This window comes from Myxine glutinosa, chromosome 3 (genome assembly GCF_964187855.1).
Source record: "Myxine glutinosa chromosome 3, kmMyxGlut1.1, whole genome shotgun sequence".
In the NCBI taxonomy this organism is placed as follows: Eukaryota; Metazoa; Chordata; class Myxini; order Myxiniformes; family Myxinidae; genus Myxine; species Myxine glutinosa.
The window spans coordinates 2,658,169-2,678,001 of record NC_136263.1 but is presented as its reverse complement, the minus strand read 5'-3'; the positions used below and the strand labels follow the sequence as shown (position 1 = coordinate 2,678,001).

At 45.9% G+C, this 19,833-nt stretch overlaps 1 protein-coding gene across 3 annotated transcripts in view; it reads left to right on the top strand.

Annotated features, from left to right (window-relative positions):
- The first annotated feature begins 2,275 nt into the window (after positions 1-2,275).
- The window catches only part of YKT6 (YKT6 vesicular SNARE protein), a 31,688-nt gene continuing 14,130 nt past the window's right edge, over positions 2,276-19,833 (top strand). The window contains exons 1-7 of one of the 3 annotated variants that reach the window (XM_068111372.2): positions 2,276-2,331; positions 5,225-5,371; positions 5,463-5,545; positions 9,139-9,239; positions 10,399-10,503; positions 17,030-17,095; positions 17,724-17,825. In XM_068111372.2, coding sequence (XP_067967473.1) covers positions 5,268-5,371; positions 5,463-5,545; positions 9,139-9,239; positions 10,399-10,503; positions 17,030-17,095; positions 17,724-17,825 — 561 coding nt within the window. In that variant the 5' untranslated portion in view covers positions 2,276-2,331; positions 5,225-5,267. Of the gene's footprint in view, positions 2,447-2,661; positions 2,730-5,224; positions 5,372-5,462; positions 5,546-9,138; positions 9,240-10,398; positions 10,504-17,029; positions 17,096-17,723; positions 17,826-19,833 lie in introns of those variants that run through there. The other 2 variants (XM_068111371.2, XM_078773703.1) reach the window with 2 other exon arrangements.

Here is a 19,833-nt window from a genome sequence, read left to right as displayed (position 1 = left end):
TTATTTGATGAGGATGTGGAGATCACCAAGGCGAAGTGAATTGTGATGTACCACACTCCACAGGTCCACGTGGCGGAATCAGGAGCCACACCCTTATAAAGGAGGAATGGGATGATACTTAATAATAATAATAATAATAATAATAATTCATTTATTTTGTATAGCGCTTTTCAAGAAGCCCAAAGGCGCTTTGACAGAGTGCAAAACATAATGCATAACAATACATGAAAACCACAATTGCAAAAAGACAAGAATCAATAGGGAAATATTTAAAGCAAAAGGAGGGAGAAGGAGAAGAGATAGTCAGGGGTTAAATGCTGTGGGTTGAATGTTGAATGCAGTGCTGAACAGGTGGGTCTTTAGTGATGTTTTGAATGTGGTGAGTGAGGAGGAGTCTCTGATGGTGTGAGGTAGTGAATTCCAGAGGGTGGGAGCAGCGATGGAGAAGGCCCTGTCCCCCCAGGATCTGAATTTGGTCCGGATGGGGGGGGGGGGGTGGCAGGAGGTTGGTACCAGCAGAGCGGAGGTTGCGGGTGGGAGTGTGTCTGGAGAGGAGGTCAGCCAGGTAGGATGGGGCCAGGTTATGGAGGGCTTTGTAGGTCAAGAGGAGGATTTTGTACTGGATTCTCTGGGAGATGGGGAGCCAGTGAAGCTTGTAAAGGACGGGGGTGATGTGGTCACGGGTCCGGGAATGGGTGAGTAGACGGGCAGTGGAGTTCTGAATGTATTGGAGTTTATTGGTGATTGTTGAGGGTGAACCATAGAGGAGGCTGTTGCAGTAGTCCAGACGGGAGGTGATGAAGGCGTGGATGAGGGTTTCTGCAGCCGTGGAGGAGAGGGATGAGCGGAGACGGGCGATGTTTTTCAGGTGAAAGAAGGCTGACTTTGTGATCTGTTTAGTGTATTTGTCGAAGAAGAGGGTTTGGTCAAAGATGACGCCAAGATTCCGGATGTGAGGGGAGGTGGATACTGGGATGTATGCAGGTAGGTAGGTATGTGACATAGTCGTAGACCTTAATGCAGGTAGGTGGTCTCCGTTAGGGGTAGTGGCAGCAGAAACACCACATAGGGGTGTATTTGAGTGCGATAGGTACCGTAGCTGGACGCATTTGGGCATAGACTAGAGGTGCATGATCATTGGCTGGACTGGTGGGTATTGGTGTGGGTTAGCCGCTGAGGTATGTGGGTGATTGACTATCGCTACAGGTGTAGACTGGGTGATTGGCTGGCCCTACTGGAGTAGACTGAGTGATTGGCTGGCCCTACTGGAGTAGACTGGGTGATTGGCTGGCCCTACTGGAGTAGACTGGGTGATTGACTATCACTACAGGTGTAGACTGAGTGATTGGCTGGCCCTACTGGAGTAGACTGGGTGATTGACTATCGCTACAGGTGTAGACTGAGTGATTGGCTGGCCCTACTGGAGTAGACTGAGTGATTGGCTGGCCCTACTGGAGTAGACGGGGTGATTGGCTAGCCATACAGGTGTAGACTGGGTGATTGGCTAGCCATACAGGTGTAGACTGAGTGATTGGCTGGCCCTACTGGAGTAGACGGGGTGATTGGCTAGCCATACAGGTGTAGACTGGGTGATTGGCTAGCCATACAGGTGTAGACTGAGTGATTGGCTGGCCCTACTGGAGTAGACTGAGTGATTGGCTGGCCCTACTGGAGTAGACGGGGTGATTGGCTAGCTCTACTGGTGTAGACTGAGTGATTGGCTAGCGCTACTCGTGTAGACTGGGTGATTGGCTAGCTCTGCAGGTGTAGACTGTGTGATTGGCTAGCTCGACAGGTGTAGACTGTGTGATTGGCTAGCTCTACAGGTGTAGACTGTGTGATTGGCTAGCTCTACAGGTGTAGACTGTGTGATTGGCTAGCTCTACAGGTGTAGACTGAAGCGATTGCAAGGTACTTGAGAGCTGAGAGTGAGAGGGTCTCGTCAAGAGGTGGATGTGCCGTCGGTGTTTCCTCTTTACAGACCCTACATCCATCTTCATTCTCCACCAAACCACAACAATAAACACCTTGGTGATGTCCCTGTACTGTACCTTCCCGCCGTCATCCTGATCCCGATCGTACTCCCACTCGTCCCGGTGTACCTTAAGCTCGGCGTGTCATTTCTCCTCCGTAAGTACTAAGTTGGCATCTATTTTTGTGACCAATACAAAACGAAAGCATTTTAATAAGTCTTTCGTGTAGATCGTGTACACGTATATGATAATTACAATTATGCGTGAGGAAAATAAAAAATAACATAATACGCGAATTGGGTTCTTCACTAAACGGAAGTGACGTCACTTCGCCGATCGGCTTCGCTGCGAGCTTGGTGTGAGTACAGTCGCGACGCGATTATTGTGTTGAAGCGGCAATTCTTTCCTTACTTTCCTTACTTTTCGACTTTCCCCAATCCCTGGTTCCTGCGTCTTCACAAACTTTGGATTCGGTATGTTTTGCCTTCGGAGAAGCGATTACATTTTTATCTTTAAATTATGATGAATCAGAGTGGAATGAATCGTTAAATTGACCGTGCGTGTACGTTATTGACGATACGTGAATAAAATCGCTTTAATAAGTTATTCAACGACATGTCACATTGTCTGTCTTTGATCCCATCGCATGTTCTTTACGATTTCACTGAAATTGCCTGATGCTTGTGCAGCGTCACCTGTCGTGCTGCATGTCGGAGCACGCAGACCTAAGTGAAGTGACGTCACTGCTTGCCCTGTGTAGATTTCGGTCGCTGATACATGTCTAAAAAGTAGGCCATTGTGTGCCGGTGTCGTGGTTAAATTACTGATGAGTTTAATCGTACGTAATGGTGACTGTTTTTGAAATATCGTGCGATATTTGGGATCCACGAGTGAAATCTTTCAAAGGAATCCGAATGTTAAATTGTATTGAGTTATAAACTGTATAAATGTTGGCGGCACGGAGCACAGGTGCATTTATAAATAAGATTTTCACCGGTGGTGTCGATGCTCGCTCACCACATACATGGTGCACTCAATGATATTTGTCCCAATTTTATGTTCTCAGTAGGACCCTACATCAACTATGGTGTTCACAGCGGAACAAAAAGTGAAAATCGTGACTTTGTGGTTTGAGATGAATTCCTACCTGCAGGTGCGCCGCCAATACTGTCAGTATTACAATGTTCACACCTGTAATGGATCTTCCGATGGGAGCAGTTTGTGGAGCACTTCTAAAGACATGGAAGCGTGAAAAATCAAAATAAAGGCAACAGTGGCCGCTCACCCAGTCTTACCAGGGACCAAGGTAACATTGATCTTGTGAGAGATTCTGTTTTCGAAAATCCAAAGAAATCCCACCGTCGGCATTCCTGAGAACTGGTGATCTCAGCCTCATGTGTGTGGTACCTTCTCACCTCTGAACTCAAGCTCTATCCGTACATCATATCTGTAAGGCCTAAACTAACTCTAAATGCCACGACAAGACGAGTACCAATGTGTGATTGGTTCAGTGACCGAATGGAAAGGTCTCCAAATTGGATCAACTCCTTGTGGTTCAGTGATGATGCACGCTTCCATTTGAATGGGGCTATCAACAATCACAACAACATCTTCTGGGGTGATGAGCCTCCTGAGGAGGTGTCTGAGACGTCTCTCTCGGACCCAAAGTCCACTTGCTTCTGTGCATTGAATGCTACATGGGGAATGCTGGGACCGTATGGTTCGAGGACGCCAAGGGTGACACGGTGATAGTCAACGGTGAGCGGTACCTTGAGGTCTTACGTCGATTCCACGCTGATCTCGCTCAACTACTGTCCCCAAACCAACTCAGACTTGCATGGTTCATCCATGACGGTGCCCCATCACACACTGCAGGTGAAACCATCGCCTTGCTCCACCAGGTGTTTGGATATCATATCATGGACACAGCGCTTGAGTGGGCGCTCCACAGCCCGGGTTTTGAATACATTGGATTTTTTTTATTTCGGGGTGTTGCGCTGCGCTATCAATGGATCCATCGTTCGCGCAGGCATCGATTGATCACCCATCACAGTACCACTCTTGGCATTCGTCACATTCGATCATTAATTTTCCGTCATCGGGGCAGTGTGTATAATTTCTCCCCCTTACCTTTTCATTTCAACTTTTTGTCACTAATGTAAAGTCATATAAAAATGGTTTTAAGTGAGTAGCTTATTAAAAAGACATTTTATATCGAAACGTTTATAAAATAATAGAACGTTGAAAGGCAAATTAAATGAAGAAACAGAGTTTCGCTTTGGTTTTTACCAACTCGCCTTCCGAGCCGATTTCAGCATCTGTGTGCCAAATGCACAATGTGATCGCCAAGTTGTTTGTCCGGGTACAGTGCGGTATTTCCACGTTTTCCCATGTATTACTTCAGCTCGTGATTGTGGTTGACGTTGATTTGTGTTCCATATACAACTAATTGTTCCTTCTCTTCCTCACGTGAGGAAAGTTACATATTATCGATATTATCTTATTGAAGAGCAACGAGTTTCCAAAGGGAAGTTCCTACCACCCCAAACCCACCTCCTTCAAATTCCCTGTTTTCTCTCCTGAAATCCCCTGCCGTGTCCATCTTGTTTATCCCATGGAACTCCCCCCAAGCCCTCTCTCTTCCACAGATCTTCCCATGTCCCTGTTCTCTACTGTTGTTGTTTCCCTCTCTGCCCCCCTCTTGTCTCCTGCTCCCTTTATTATATGTTATCTGTGTTAGCTCTTACACGAGCCTCGACTGAGTATGAAAAAAGAAAACAAACCGAGAAACTGTGAATGCTTTGAGGATGTGAAAATGACGGCTTTATTGTAGTTTTTTCTTCTGGGATCTCAGGCTCTTGGAAGAACCGTCAGACAAACCAGACACTTGCATGCAGATGGTGACATCAGACAACACAGGACTTGACTTCAGACAAACGCAGGCAGAGACTTTGGGGAGGGGGGCAGTGGAACTTCCCGGGACACTGGGTACCGGCGACGCCATATCATGATGTTTCTTTTTCTCTCCATCGTCAGTGTGTCAATTAAAGATCAATGACCGCACCCGCACTACTCCCCATGCGATGCCCACCCATGGGATTTGTTTGGACTCTATTCTCCAAATGCTGTGTTTGTTTTGCTTGGCCTTGTACTAGTTTGCCCTCGAGTTTAAGAAAGGCCAGTTACACCGAAGCACAGGTGAATCCGTTCTTGGCATGCTGTTTACATTTACTTTCTTGTTCTTTTGACAGCGGAGTCTAATAAAAAAAACCGACTTGAGACCTAAGAGTCATCATGAAGCTTTACTGCATCAGCATTCTCTACAAAGGCCTATCCAAAGCGAATCTTTTGAAAGCTGCTTACGACGTCTCCTCTTTTGGATTTTTTCATAGAACTGGGTGAGATGTGAATCGTGCCGTCCCCACGGGAGTGCGTTATTTATTTGATGACATTTTCAGTGTTATTCATTTGTTGTGTTTTCATTGTTAGTGTACAGGAGTTCATGGTCTTCACGAGTTCGATCATCGTGGAGCGGACGAACAAGGGGACCCGGGCATCGGTGAAGGAACAAGGTGCGACTTGTCGTTCATGATGGCACATTCATTAAAAATGGACAAAGTGAAGAGTTGTTTTATTCTTAATCTTGTATGTGCAACAAGGTTATACTTTTGTTTCCTGGAAACGAAAAACACAGGCTTGAAACTACAATGTTCACCTGTAAGTGCTGTTTGGTTTTGGAACCCAGAATTTTGCTACGTCAAACTATTATGGATCGTCCTGAAATAAGTGTCGTCACATTTTCTTTATGGAAGAACGTGCCTGCTCGTAAGAAATCCATGGATGATTAAAGGTGTGCTCTCTTATTCCACCTTATCCAAATGGGAAGTGTGGATGTGAGTTTCTTGAAGATGACTCCAGGCAAGGACGGCCTTCACATGTCACCGATCCACAAACTTTCCGAGGCCGAGGCGTTGCACGTGGAGGATCTCCCTGTTAGTCGCTAGAATATCCACAGAACTCGGAATTTTTCAAGGCAGCGTTTTTACGATCTATATATATATATAAATGCAAGTTGACCATTTATGTGTGAATGGGGTAAACGTCGTAACCACAGCATGCACAGTGCTGAATGATACCTCGTTTAAGAGCTCTTGGGGGTCCGGACAGTGAATGCGGAGGTTTACAAATATCGATATTCATGCAATTTCGAGTTGTATTCATTTTTGTTGCACACACTTGTAGTGTATTGGCTCAGAGTTGTTGGATGCATATCTACCGAAAGTATAACATTTTATATAACCACAAACTATTCAGTTGGTTCTATCAATGTATAATGACCTTTCCGTCGATTTTCTTTACCGAGAAACATTATCAGTCTTAACAGTTTGTGTTTATTGTGTGGACGTCGAGTTGGGATTGGAGGGGGGAGGGGTTGAGGACATAAGAAAGGGGGAGTGGAGGACAGAGAGTTGGAAGTGGGAGGGGTGGGGGCAGAGAAGTGATGGAGTTGGGAAGGGGGGGTTGAGAACTTGAGGTTGGAGTGGGGCTTGTGGGCATAGGGTTGGGGGGGGGGGGGTGGGGAGGGGTTGAGGACGAAGTCTCATTTTACATTACACAGAATTTATGTGGGTCCCCGTCACTATTCCCAAGGACATTCCTGTCAAACTCCCTAAATATTCCACTCTATTGAAACCGAATCCCTTACAACAGCCAGGTGGATCTGGGTTATCTGCTCGTCAATTACTAAAAGGAGAAGTGTCAGTCTGTGTCACGCTTCATCCTGCTGTTGTAGAGAATTAAAAATGGTCCCTTTGGAAAGCGAATAATCGATTTACTTTGAACAAAAACTTGTATCCATTTAATCATAAGGATGCCTGTTTTTGAAAACTCTCTTTCTAGGGTTATGAAGAAAATGTGGCAATGGCAGCTTAATGTAGCGGTTAAAACGCTAACATTCAGTCCTCTACGACAACAGGAACCCTTTCAATGGATACAGAAAGAGCACACAAACAACATCAACGACAGCCATAACAACAACTATGTGTTATAAAAGATCCTTTTTCTCGTTTCACTTAATTTCACATCCTTATTGACATGTGATTTGTGAGGTACAGGGCAACATGTCTTGATGAAACCTGTCAGCGAAACGATGGGAGGCATGCATAGTGATACACTTGGGCATCTCCCTTATCAAAGCAAGATAACCTGGTGTTGGATTAACGGTTAACATGGCTGGCTTGAAAACGTAGGGTCTCAAGTTGGAGCCCCTGTCGTGCCATTGAATTAACGCCAGGCGTATCAACTCAGCCTGGTATCCTTCTGAGGTCGGCAAAATGAGTACCAACTAGCTGTAACGGAGGGGGGGGGGGGCTTTGCATCAGCCAGCGGCCCAGCCATGCCCGAGAAAATAATGCAGTCAAGCAGTCACAGTCACGAAGCACCACCACCAAAGCAAGATGGACACCCCACCCTCACCTCCAAAATCCCCAGCAGTCACGGTCAATGGCAACGGCTGCCATCGTGTCTCAAGTTTCAAGAACTGTCCATTGCATATCCAACTGACATGTATATGTTTATGTACATGTTACTGAATTTCCTCAAGAGGATTGTGACGAAAGTAACATGTACTGTGATGCCTATATGTACTGATTAGATATTGGGGTCAAGCGGTCTTGGGTCAAGGGTTGGAGTAGGGCAAAGACTGGATGCGGGCAGAGGCATATGGGTTGACATCGCGACGTCAAATTGTCTAGTTCTGGCATGTCAAAGTAATCTGCCTCACAAAAGTACATTGACCGCCCGAATATTGGGATTCTGAACCAAAATAAGCTTCTACTTGGCAATGTACCTGTTCATTAGGCCCGTATTACACTGACCGTCATTCGCGACCATTGGTTCGAGCAGATTGGTCACCTCCAATACTGCCCGGACCTGGCCTCCTGTGACGATGGTCTTATTTTGACATTTGAAGTCCTACCTGTGTGACCTGGCCTCCTGTGACGATAGTCTTATTTTGACATTTGAGGTCCTACCTGTGTGACCTGGCCTCCTGTGACGATAGTCTTATTTTGACATTTGAAGTCCTACCTGTATACCCGCCAATTCACCCGACAAAGAGCAAATGACCGAAGCAACTGAGATGCGGCTGAAAGCTCATCTGAAAACTTCCAAACGCTTTTCAAATCTAAATGCATAATCGACTTTTATATGTCGGTTGTGAATAATTTTAATATCACTTGATTATAACAATTTGGCCTAATCTCGGCTCGAATCAAAACAAAGAGCTCGTTGATCACAATTTAACGTATCTTTGTTACTTTCTGACCTTTCTTGGACCCCGCTATCATGCAGGGTTTGAATTTTATTAGATCTTCCCTTTTATCCCCTCATTCTTGCATGAGAGCTGCTCCCACAAGTTTATTTATTTCCAAGATGACATCACGTCACGTGATTGAGATAATTAGACATTTCTTGGCAGAAAAAGGCAACGGTCCAAGTTGAGTTGTTCTATGTCTCATTGACTTGTTTTTAGTTTGGGTGAATTGGTTTCAACCAATAATTATTCATGATTGATAGGTGACGTTAATAACATATGATTCGATTCCAAGGTGGACGTTCTTTGAGATCCACGTTAAGTTGGAATTTATTTCCTTACCCGGAGGAGACTATAGGTTTGCTCTCCGTCCGTTCGTCCCACCTGTGGTTTTCTGCACTTTTTCCCATACCCTTTGACGTACACTACTCACAATAAGTTTGGGATATTGGCAGGTTTTTCGGTGTGGTTGATTTTGTGTATTAATTATGTTGAAAAAAGTTGTTGGTCCTAATTCTATGGTTATTAATGAGTGTGAAAAAACACAGCATTCTTGATTTCAATACCCCAACCCGAACCCTTATAAAAATAAATATAAACTCTCCCATAATATCCCCAACTTATTGTGAGTAGTGTATTCGACTGAATCTTGGTACATGGCTTTACTATGATTGGTACATGGCTTTACTATATGATAAGGTACAGAACAAGTTTGAGTTTATGGGTGTTTTGCCAATCTTTCACGGAGTTGTGCCCTTTTTGCTTGGAACAAGAACATTCATTGGGACTGTTAGGACATGTATTGCAAGGCATTTCCCCCTCTTGTTTAGCTTCGCGTGTGCATGTTTGCAGAATACCTTTGTCACGTGTACATTCAGGAAGATGGTCTTGCCGGAGTGGTTATTTCTGACCATGAATACCCCACACGTGTTGCATTTACACTCCTCAATAAGGTAATATCTTGCCACGTGTGTGTTGTTCAGTAGCAACAGCGCTGGGGTTAACCCATTCATTGCTAAAACCTTTGACCATTGGCCTGGAATTTTTTTGTTTACATGGTTGTGGCTCGTGGAAAAGCTAATCCTAGTACACTGAACAGATCAGGATGTAACAGGTTTGAAGGAACAGTAGAGAGAGAGGGGGAAACACCAAGATAGAGAGAGACTTGGCCAAACAATGGGAATGAGGAGGAATGGTGGCAGGAGAGGATGCATGGGGTGGATAAGATGGATACAGGAGGGAAAAGCTGGAAATTTGGAAGGAGGAGGGATTGGGATGTGATTGCCAGGGAGTGGGCATTAACGAGGATCATTATTTGAAAATATCATTATTTTGGATAGGGGACGATCCAAGAAGGTGGTGAACAGCTGTCTTGTAGACGTGGAGGGAAGAATGAGATTGAAGAGAATGAGGAGAATGTGGAAGTTTGTTCCACAGCGGGCCAAGAATAGGAACTAATTAGTGGAAGTGAGCAGTGATCCTGGATTTAGGTAGTTTCACCAGAAGGGGGTTGATGGCAGACCGTGTGATCCCTGCAAAAACCTAGGAGGGGGGGGGGGGGGGGGGCATAGACTCGGCTTCAAATATGGGTGATTCCAAAGATCTTGAAGGCCTTGGTTTCCACGACGTCAAGCTTAGTAAGACGTGAGTCAGGGGAGCCAGCCCAGAGGGGAGAGCAGTACTCCATCAAGCTGCGGATGAAGGCCTTGTAGGTGGATAGGAGGTCAGGTCTGCCAAGGAAGGACTTTGTACGACGGAGGATGCCCAGTCGAAGGCTGACTTTGGAGGTCAACGTTGAAATGTGGTTTTCCCAAGAAAGATCATGGCTGATTGTGAGACTCAAGAGTTTGAATGACTGAATTTCCTCAAGAGGATTGTGAAGAATGTAGAAGGGAGGGTTTGCCAGATGGGCCTTTTGGTGAGAGAGTGAGATTTGTCAGGATTGAAAGACGTATTCCATATATTTCCTGGTTATTGATTTATCTCTTGAACGGCCATTTACGGTCTTTTTATCTGTCCCATCGTATTCCATCGTGGTGCATGGCATTAATTGTTGCCAAAAATAATGAACTCCTTTGACCTTCGGTGTGAAACACATATGCTATTCTGCAGGTGTTGGACGAGTTTTCGATGCAGGTGAAAAACATCGATTGGCCTAGCGGGTCGCCTGCCACTGTCAACTACATCGCTCTCGACGGATATTTAGCCAAGTACCAGGTAAAATCATCTCATTGTGTCCTATTTCATCTTTGTCTTGTGGTCTCTCTCTGTTTCTTTTGTGTTTTAATGACTATTATATTTTGGTTATTAGAGGGTGAAGATGCAAGTCTTAAGTGAAGGTGTCCAACGTTCAATCTTGATCCACTAAAAGCAACGTAAGGATGTGTATGATTCGACCATCTTGAACACCAATACCGGAACGAAGCAAACCCCGTCTGTCACAACGTGATCAATTGTGATCTGTAGCTCTCTATAATAATAATAATAATAATAATTCATTTATTTTGTATAGCGCTTTTCCAGAAGCCCAAAGGCGCTTTGACAGAGTGGAAAACATAATGCATAACAATACATGAAAACAACAATTGCAAAAAGACAAGAATCAAGAAAACAAACAGCAGCGATATACGGCATATATATAAGACAAGAATCAAAAAGACAAGACAAGAATCAATAGGGAAATATTTAAAGCAAAAGGAGGGAGAAGGAGAAGAGATAGTCAGGGGTTAAATGCTGTGGGTTGAATGTTGAATGCAGCGTTGAACAGGTGGGTCTTTAGTGATGTTTTGAATGTGGTGAGTGAGGAGGAGTCTCTGATGGTGTGAGGTAGTGAGTTCCAGAGGGTGGGAGCAGCGATGGAGAAGGCCCTGTCCCCCCAGGATCTGAATTTGGTCCGGATGGAGGGGGTCAGGAGGTTGGTACCAGCAGAGCGGAGGTTGCGGGTGGGAGTGTGTCTGGAGAGGAGGTCAGCCAGGTAGGATGGGGCCAGGTTATGGAGGGCTTTGTATGTCAAGAGGAGGATTTTGTACTGGATTCTCTGGGGGATGGGGAGCCAGTGAAGCTTGTAAAGGACGGGGGTGATGTGGTCACGGGTCCGGGAATGAGTGAGTAGACGGGCAGCGGAGTTCTGAATGTATTGGAGTTTATTGGTGATTTTTGAGGGTGAACCATAGAGGAGGCTATTGCAGTAGTCCAGACGGGAGGTGATGAAGGCGTGGATGAGGGTTTCTGCAGCCGTGGAGGAGAGGGATGAGCGGAGACGGGCAATGTTTTTCAGGTGAAAGAAGGCTGACTTTGTGATCTGTTTAGTGTATTTGTCGAAGGAAAGGGTTTGGTCAAAGATGACGCCAAGATTCCGGATGTGAGGGGAGGTGGATACTGGGATACCGTCGATGTTGAGGGCAAAGTTATGGGTGGATTTTGTGAGCGTTTTTGGGCCAATGATGATTATTTCAGATTTATCACAGTTAAGCTTGAGGAAGTTGATTTGAAGCCAGGATTTTATTTCAGTGATGCAGTTTGTCAGGATAGAGTGGGTGTCGGTGGAGACGGACTTGGTGGAGATGAAAAGCTGGATGTCATCGGCGAAGCAGTGGAATTGGAGACCATGACGGCGGATTAAGTGACCGAGCGGGGACAGGTAAAGGATGAAGAGGAGGGGGCCAAGAACTGAACCTTGGGGGACACCTTGGGGGAGGGGAGCAGTGGGGGATTTGCAGTTATTGATGGAGATGAACTGGCATCTGTCAGAGAGGTATGATTTAATCCAAGAGAGGGCAGTGCCGGTGACGTTAAAGGTGGATTCAAGTCGGGTGAGGAGGATAGTGTGATCGATGGTGTCAAAGGCAGCGCTGAGGTCGAGGAGGACGAGAATGTTGAGGTTGCCAGCGTCAGAGGAGAGGAGAAGGTCGTTGGTGATTTTGAGGAGAGCAGTTTCAGTACTGTGGTTGGAGCGGAATCCGGATTGGAATGTTTCATACAAGTTATTGGCAGAGAGATGATGTTTGAGTTGAGTGGCTACAGCGCGTTCCAAAACTTTTGACAGAAAGGGTAGGTTGGAGATGGGTCTGAAGTTGTTTAGGGTGTCAGGGTTTAGACCAGGTTTTTTTAGAATGGGGGTAACAGCAGCAATTTTGAGGGAAGGTGGGACGATGCCTGTAGACAGGGAGGAGTTTATTGTTGCAATGATAAGTGGAGAGAGAGCAGGGAGGGAGGCTTTGACAAAGCTGGAGGGGATGGGGTCAAGAGTGCAGGTGGCAGTTTTCATTCCTATGAGGAGTTCAGAGAGGTCAGTAGGAGAGATTGGGGAGAACCGAGACAGGGGATGGCAGGACAAGGGGGGGCAGGTGGTTGGAGGGGGAGCGGGTGCGGCGGTGGTCAAGCTGTTGTAGATGTTGTCAATTTTGCGTTGGAAGAAAGAGAGGAAGGAGATGCAGTTGTCTACTGTGAATGACTGGGTGGTGGTGTTCAGGGGGCGGAGGAGTTTGTTTATTGTCGAGAAGAGTGCTTTTGGGTTTCCGGAGCCAGAGTGGATAATTTGAGAGTAGTAGGCAGAGCGGGCGCGGGAGAGGGCATCTTTGTAGTGTTGTATGTGGTCCTTGTAGGCTTGGGAGTGAACTGTGAGACCCGTTTTATTGCGGAGTCTTTCAAGTTGGCGAGCACGAGTTTTCATCAGGTGGAGTTCAGGGGTAAACCAGGGAGCAGAATGGGTGAAAGAAACTGTTTTGGTTTTTACAGGCGCAAGCTGGTCAAGGCAGGAGGAGAGAGTGTGGTTGTAGTAGTCAGTGAGGTCGGAAGGGGTGTGGAGGTCAATGAAGGGAGAAGTGGACATTTTTTCAGAGAGGGTGGATGAGAATGAGGTAGGTGAAAGAGCGTTTAGCTTACGGAAGTTGATTGTGCGATAATGCCTTGGTGTTGGGGCGGGGATGTTGATGGTCAGAGTGATGGCTAAGTGGTCAGAGAGGGTGAGGTCGGAGCCATAGAGATGGTGCAAATTTAATCCAGTGGAGCAGACAAGGTCCAAAATGTGACCACGGATATGGGTAGGAAAGTCGACATGTTGAGTGAGGTTAAAGCAGGTGAGTAAATCAGTGAAGTCAGTGGTTATTGTGGAGTCAGTGGAGTCCATGTGGATATTGAAATCACCAAGGAGGAGGATTGAGGGGGAGAGGGAACATAGCTGGGTCAGAAAGTAGGAGAAGTCAGACAGGAATGATGGGTGTGGTTTGGGAGGGCGGTAGACGACAGCCATGACTGACTGCGTGTGACCAGAGAGTTTTAAAGCCAGGTGTTCAAATGATGGAGCAGATGAGATGGAGATGAGGTTGGTCTTGATGTCTTGACGGTGGATAACGGCAATTCCACCACCTCGGCCCTCCGAGCGTGGTTTATTGACGTAGGAATATCCATTGGGTGTGGTGAGGTTGAGTGTGTAGTAGTCCAGAGGTTGTTGCCAGGTTTCGGTGAGACAGAGAAAGTCCAGTTTGTTATCCAGGATGTATTCGTTCAGGATGAGGCATTTATTGTTGAGGGACCGGGTGTTGAACAGGGTGAGCTTGATGTTGTTTTGAACAGCAGGGATGAATTCAGGTGATTTAGCCAGGGTTCGTAGGCAAGAGGTGCGATCGTGTGGGTTGCTGTGACCAGGTGCGCTGGGACGAAGAGTGAGAGTGCGCTGAGCCGACCAGAGGACGGGGATGGAGTGACCTGATTGCAAATAAACAAACTTGCGACCGGAGCCACGGTGAATGTACCTGGGTCGTCGGAGGAGTCCATTTGATTTGATGGCAGAGATGCATGATGGGGTGGAGCGGGTATTGAGCAGAAGAAGCCTTGCGGCGGAGTACTTCAGAGCCATGCCAGGCAGGAGCGAAGGGACGAGTACGAGGCCAAGGTCGAGGAGGCAAAGCGGCAAACGCAGCGGCAAACGACTGCAGCCGCTAATCAAGACCACAGCGGCAAACAAGGCCACAAGGCCACCGGCAAACAAGGCCACGGCCACAATCAACGGGAGCGGGCCTTTCGAATTCCGTATTCCGTACCATCAAAAGCAGATTCCGTTATCCAGCCGGAGAACACGCGGCACGTGCGGGTGTGAAAAGGCAGGACAGGTGTGAGATGTCAGGTCAGAAAGGTAGAAGCAGACCCTGTACATCCATCCAGTCGGAGAAGCGGCGAATATGCAACGCCAGCGTCCTCTCGCAACCGAACCCGGAAGTGATCTATGTATTTGATCTTTTTGACATTTGGTTCAAACACATGATGATAAATGTTACCTTTGGAAAATGTAATGTCCAGAACATTTTGGATAAATTCTTTTCCTTTGCAACTTGGAATGTTAAATTTTTTTTATTTATTACCAGTCTATTCTTCCTACTCATATACAGTATTTATTACTCGTGGATATAAACGTCAAGGACTGGAGATGGGATGGTATATTGCAATTTTAATGGATGAGATTGGCGGAGGGTGATAGAACATCAACAACAGCAATCCTGAATCGCCATCGATGACACCAGCAACCACTGCCAGGTCGCTCCACACACTGCCATGAAAGACTGGGCGGTCCTGGCTTAATGTAGGCAAGAGCACGACATCTTGGATGTGAGGGATCTCTGGGTTGCTCCTGTGAGATCGATCGGCTGTCTCTGTGCCGCTGATCTGTTCAGGCAGAACTGACTGGTAACACAACAGCAACAACAGCAATCATGTGGGTTGCACTTTAAGTACCACCCAACGTAATGCGATTGTCACCTAGTACAACAACAAAGCAACAGGCATTTTAAGGCCATTGTGTCGCTAGAGCAGGGGTTAGCCTTGCGGGCCCCATGACAATCTTCTGTCAGATTGTCACGGGGCCCATGTCTCATGTCTCAACACATGACCAAACCATCTCGACCTGTTGCTCTTCACAACAACATTGTCACCTAGTAATGATTAAAATCTACATTTGACTGAGCCAAATGGAATAAAAGACTTTGTAAGTTGTGTTACCTGCTCCTCCCCAAACCCCGGTCACGGTGTACCTCCGAGCCCCGAGAGGAGTCACGGCAGAAAGATGTTATTCTGTATGTCAAAGATCAATGGTGAAACCACACCAATTGTTACCAACAACCAAGTATTATATTAAGATCACACAAGAATAACAGTACAACAACAATAGTAATCAATTGTACAACCGATACGTATTTCCTATGATGGTACCATCAGGTTCGTACAATAAAACTCACTGTGCTCCAAGTGAACGAAAAGAAGAACATTCCCAATGTCTCTATTCCCGCATCAAGCCAAAGTCGATCCACTCCAGTGATCGTCCATACGATGTCGTATCGAGACCAGAATCCCGTTGGGTTGACAGTTACACTGCCAAAGATGGGCGAAGGTGTCCTCGAGAAGCGACGGGGAAATCACACCTTTAGGTATGGACGTTTGACGGCTCTCAATCGGCGAACCACAGATTTCCCACTCCAAAAGCCACGTTACACACAAACACACACCAGATTAACGTCTGAATGCGGTGAAAATGGTTAAAGCGGTGAAAAACCTTGAGCGAAGCGCCAAGCGCGCGAGTCAAAATGGCCGACGGCCCGTTCTCGAGGTGTAACGGCACTACGATGATTCTCCTCGGAATCGACCGCAAAACCTGACACGCAGGTTGATCTGTCACAGCGATAACAACTCTGTCGCAGGAATCCCTTTCCCGGGAAACCCAAAGCTCACTCGTGACTCTCGTTCACCAATCGTTCGCTCCAGACTTCAAAGCAGCTAGGCTTCTTCTCCGACTCACTCGCTCCGCCTTCTCTCCCTCCTCTTCCTCTTCGTCGTCGTCTGGTTCCGGTTTCATTTAAAACATTCACTTTTTTACCTTTTGCAAATAGTAATCTCTATCTCCTGGTGTTGGCTTAGCGGTTAGGGTGCCGGCTTGGGATCCTAGGATCCTCGGTTCGAATCCCGGTCGATCGCTGAATTAACGCCAGGGGGGTTGACTCAGCCTGTCATCCTTCCGAGGTCAGCAAATTGAGTACCAGCTTGCTGGGATGAATGATCACGGTGAGTACCCCGAGTTGGAATAGGTACACCGTATCCCTGCGCATCGTAAGAGCGTGACCAAGGGTTGGTGTCAGGAAGGGCATCCGGCCATAAAAACATTACCTCAAACAGGGAACCATGATTGTCATGGGGCCCGCAAGGCTAACCCCCGCTCTAGTGGGGAAAATGGCCTTAAAACGATCATTCATTCATTCATTCATATCTCCCTTAAACGACGACAATAATAGTACATGGAATCAAAAATGTTTACAGTGGATGAAAACCACAACAACGGAAGTGACGAATCCGTAACAGTTGTTGTTGTTTTGTTGTATAGCCCCAGACTATTCTCTCAAACAAACACGCTGCACAGAGCAGCCGATCTATCTGCCAGGGGCGACCCAGATATCCCCCACATCCAGGATGGTGAACCCCCACCTTCACAAAGTCAGAGCGATGAGAGAGAGAGAGAGGAGAGAGAGAAGAGAGACATAGAGCTTCACACATATAAATCAGTGGGGCTGCTGCAATGCAGGTGGTAAATGAGATGACAAATTATTTGAGCACATTTTTCTCAAAAGTATGGCATTCTCTGGATTACCCACATTTGGTCAATATCACTCGCACACATTGAGGTGGATAATTGTTTTATCTGCATGTCTTGTTTTCATTTTTGCTTGTAATCATCCATTTGAATACAATGCTTTTCTCGCAGAATCCCAGGGAAACGGACGCGCTCACTAAAGTTCAAGCAGAACTTGATGAAACCAAAATCATCCTGGTATGTTATAAACTTGAGTGGGAAAGCATGGATAAGCACACTTCCTGTTTTCCATATTTTGTCATGTCTACAGCGCAGAACACTGACACCTGCACTGTACGCTCATTCATTCGTTCATGTTGTATGCAGCCTGAGGCTGCTGGTTGCATTATTGCTGGAAAGCTGCTGTGGTTTTGATGCAGTGCCCCCAGTAGATTAGGGCAGGAATTTGGAATTTGGCCAAGGTGCCGGCAGTAACTCGTCTATTCTTTGTGAAGTACACCATGGGATCTCTAACGTCCATAAACTAATGCCGGTAGACGGGAGGTGCAGATTAACATCAATCCGAGGCAATGCACACACTTTGATGAATCGCCCAGCCTCCAAAACACCAGGTGATGGCTTACAGCTGGGTCTGGATTTGAATCCAGGCTAGACGGCTCAGAAGCGAGTTTGCGTACCTCTAAAAGTCTATAGCATTCTGCCAGGCCATATGCTCACTAACTCTTGTCTAGTACTCTTTCGATTTGCAATTTCTTCATTTTGAATTAGTATTGCTTATTTTATGACTTTGTGTTCTGTTTCGTTTACAATTTGGTGTGTCACATCTGCAGTGGAGTCTACCTCCAATTTTTCTCCTCCTCCTTAGCACAACACTATGGAGTCTTTGATGCAAAGAGGGGAGAAACTCGATGATCTTGTCTCAAAGTCTGACAATCTCAGCCTGCAGTCCAAAGCCTTCTACAAAACTGTAAGAATTGGCATAGTGTGTGCATATGTGCATAAGTCAATTGTGCTTGTGTTTTTAAAACAGAATGATAACTACAGAGGTCATAGAACATGATACCTGTGCAGTGTTCAGGTCTATATTTCAATTTGAATAAAAATTCCACTAGCAGGCACCCATTGAAATTCCACGTAATGTAAAATGTGACCAAGTCGTCAACTCCCCCATTCTCCCCACCCCCCCCCCCCAATCCCCTGAGTCACCAACCTCCGCCTCGTCACCACAACTCGTCAACCTCCCCTGCCCCCCAATGGGAAGTCCTTAATCCTCCCATCCCAACACTAAAGCATCAATCCCCTCCCCACATCAAACCTACAACCCCCTTCCCCACCCATCCTGGTCACCTGTCCAATGCACAATTCTGTGAGATATACAGAAACGATATGTGACCATGAGCAGGTCATGGCCCTTCACGGTTGACTGTCCAACTCACAATCCCACGAGATACACAGAAACAATGTGAGCATAACAAGGTCATGGCCTGTCATGGTCACTTGTCCAACTCAAAATCCCGCGAGATATGCAGAAACGATATGTGACATTAAACACAAAACCAATTATCTTCCTGATGCATAGGTACACATCGTTAAAAGTAAATAATGACCTTCGACAAAAACCTTTTATGACATGGGTTTAAGTCCTGCTTGAGAGAATGACAGTTATTTGGACCTGTACAAGTTAATAGACCGCTGCCTCGATCACCGAGGCCAAACTTCACAAGCCCTGTGACACCTATCAGCTCAAAATCCTTTTACAATGAAGAGAAAACTTGTAGTAAGGGCATGGCGATCGTGAATATGAAAGCTCTGAAGATGCCTTTGACCTTGCATAACAGGATGCACCAACATGGTGACTATGATTATTTTTTTTCCCAAGTGGAAATTGTAGGTGGAGTTAGGTGAACTGTCCTACCAATGGAGACAGGCAGACAGGCGGACGAACGAACCTGAACCAATTGCTTAATCCCACTTTTCACTTTGCATGTGTGGGGGGTAATAACATATTTCATAGCCCTCAATCGGATGAAGTCAACAAAGTTGCTCAATGTGTTGTGAGCACTTTGATGTGGATTTATGACTCGGATGAAAGAAAATGGCCTTAACAACACACAAAGATTAGTGAAGAAAAGTTTGTGTACTCGGACACCATAATTTAACAGATTACACTGAAGAAAGATTGATGTTGGACAACAAACTCATTGTTTAACAGTGTGCATAATGGAAGAAGGAAGTAGTTGAGGTAGGCTGTGGTGGTTGTGGGGAAAATATGACGATGCATTTGCAATGTGAATGAATTAATTTTATTGACTCGACTCCTTTCAGGGCACGAGACAAAACAAAACATAAGAAAACAAGTGTCTACAAAATGAGTGACGTCTGGATACAGATAACCAGATATAATGCATTTTGATCACGACTCGGCATACAAAATTCTGTCATGACGGCAATGAAATTAACAAGTTATTATAACCTGGATAATATGCTACCAATAAACTTCACCACATCAAAAAGCTGACTAACATATTAGTCTTTAATAATAAAAGGCAGTGTCCGTCCGCCCGTCCATCCATCCGTCTCTTCCATAACTCCAAAACCATGAAACCTGCCAGCCCAAAACTTTGCATGCATACACCTGGACATCCAACAGATTGCAAGGATGAAAACTGGGTGTTTGGGTGTGTTATAACATCCTTTTTGAAAATGATTAACGAGGTGCTCATAAGAAAAAAAACCGATGCGGTGGTTTACCAATATGGCGGCCTGCCATCTTGGTCAGCCCACTACACCTCGCTGGGTTGTTAAGCTGCCATTTTGTTTTGGCCGACTCAAATGTCCCTTGCCTTGGAAACACGATTGATTATCATTACATAATTGAAGCATATCATCAAAATCTGGATTCGGACATGATGATTGGATGCTGTAGAATAAATAATGTCCAAATCTGGAGTGAAATCTGACCAAATTTACCATAT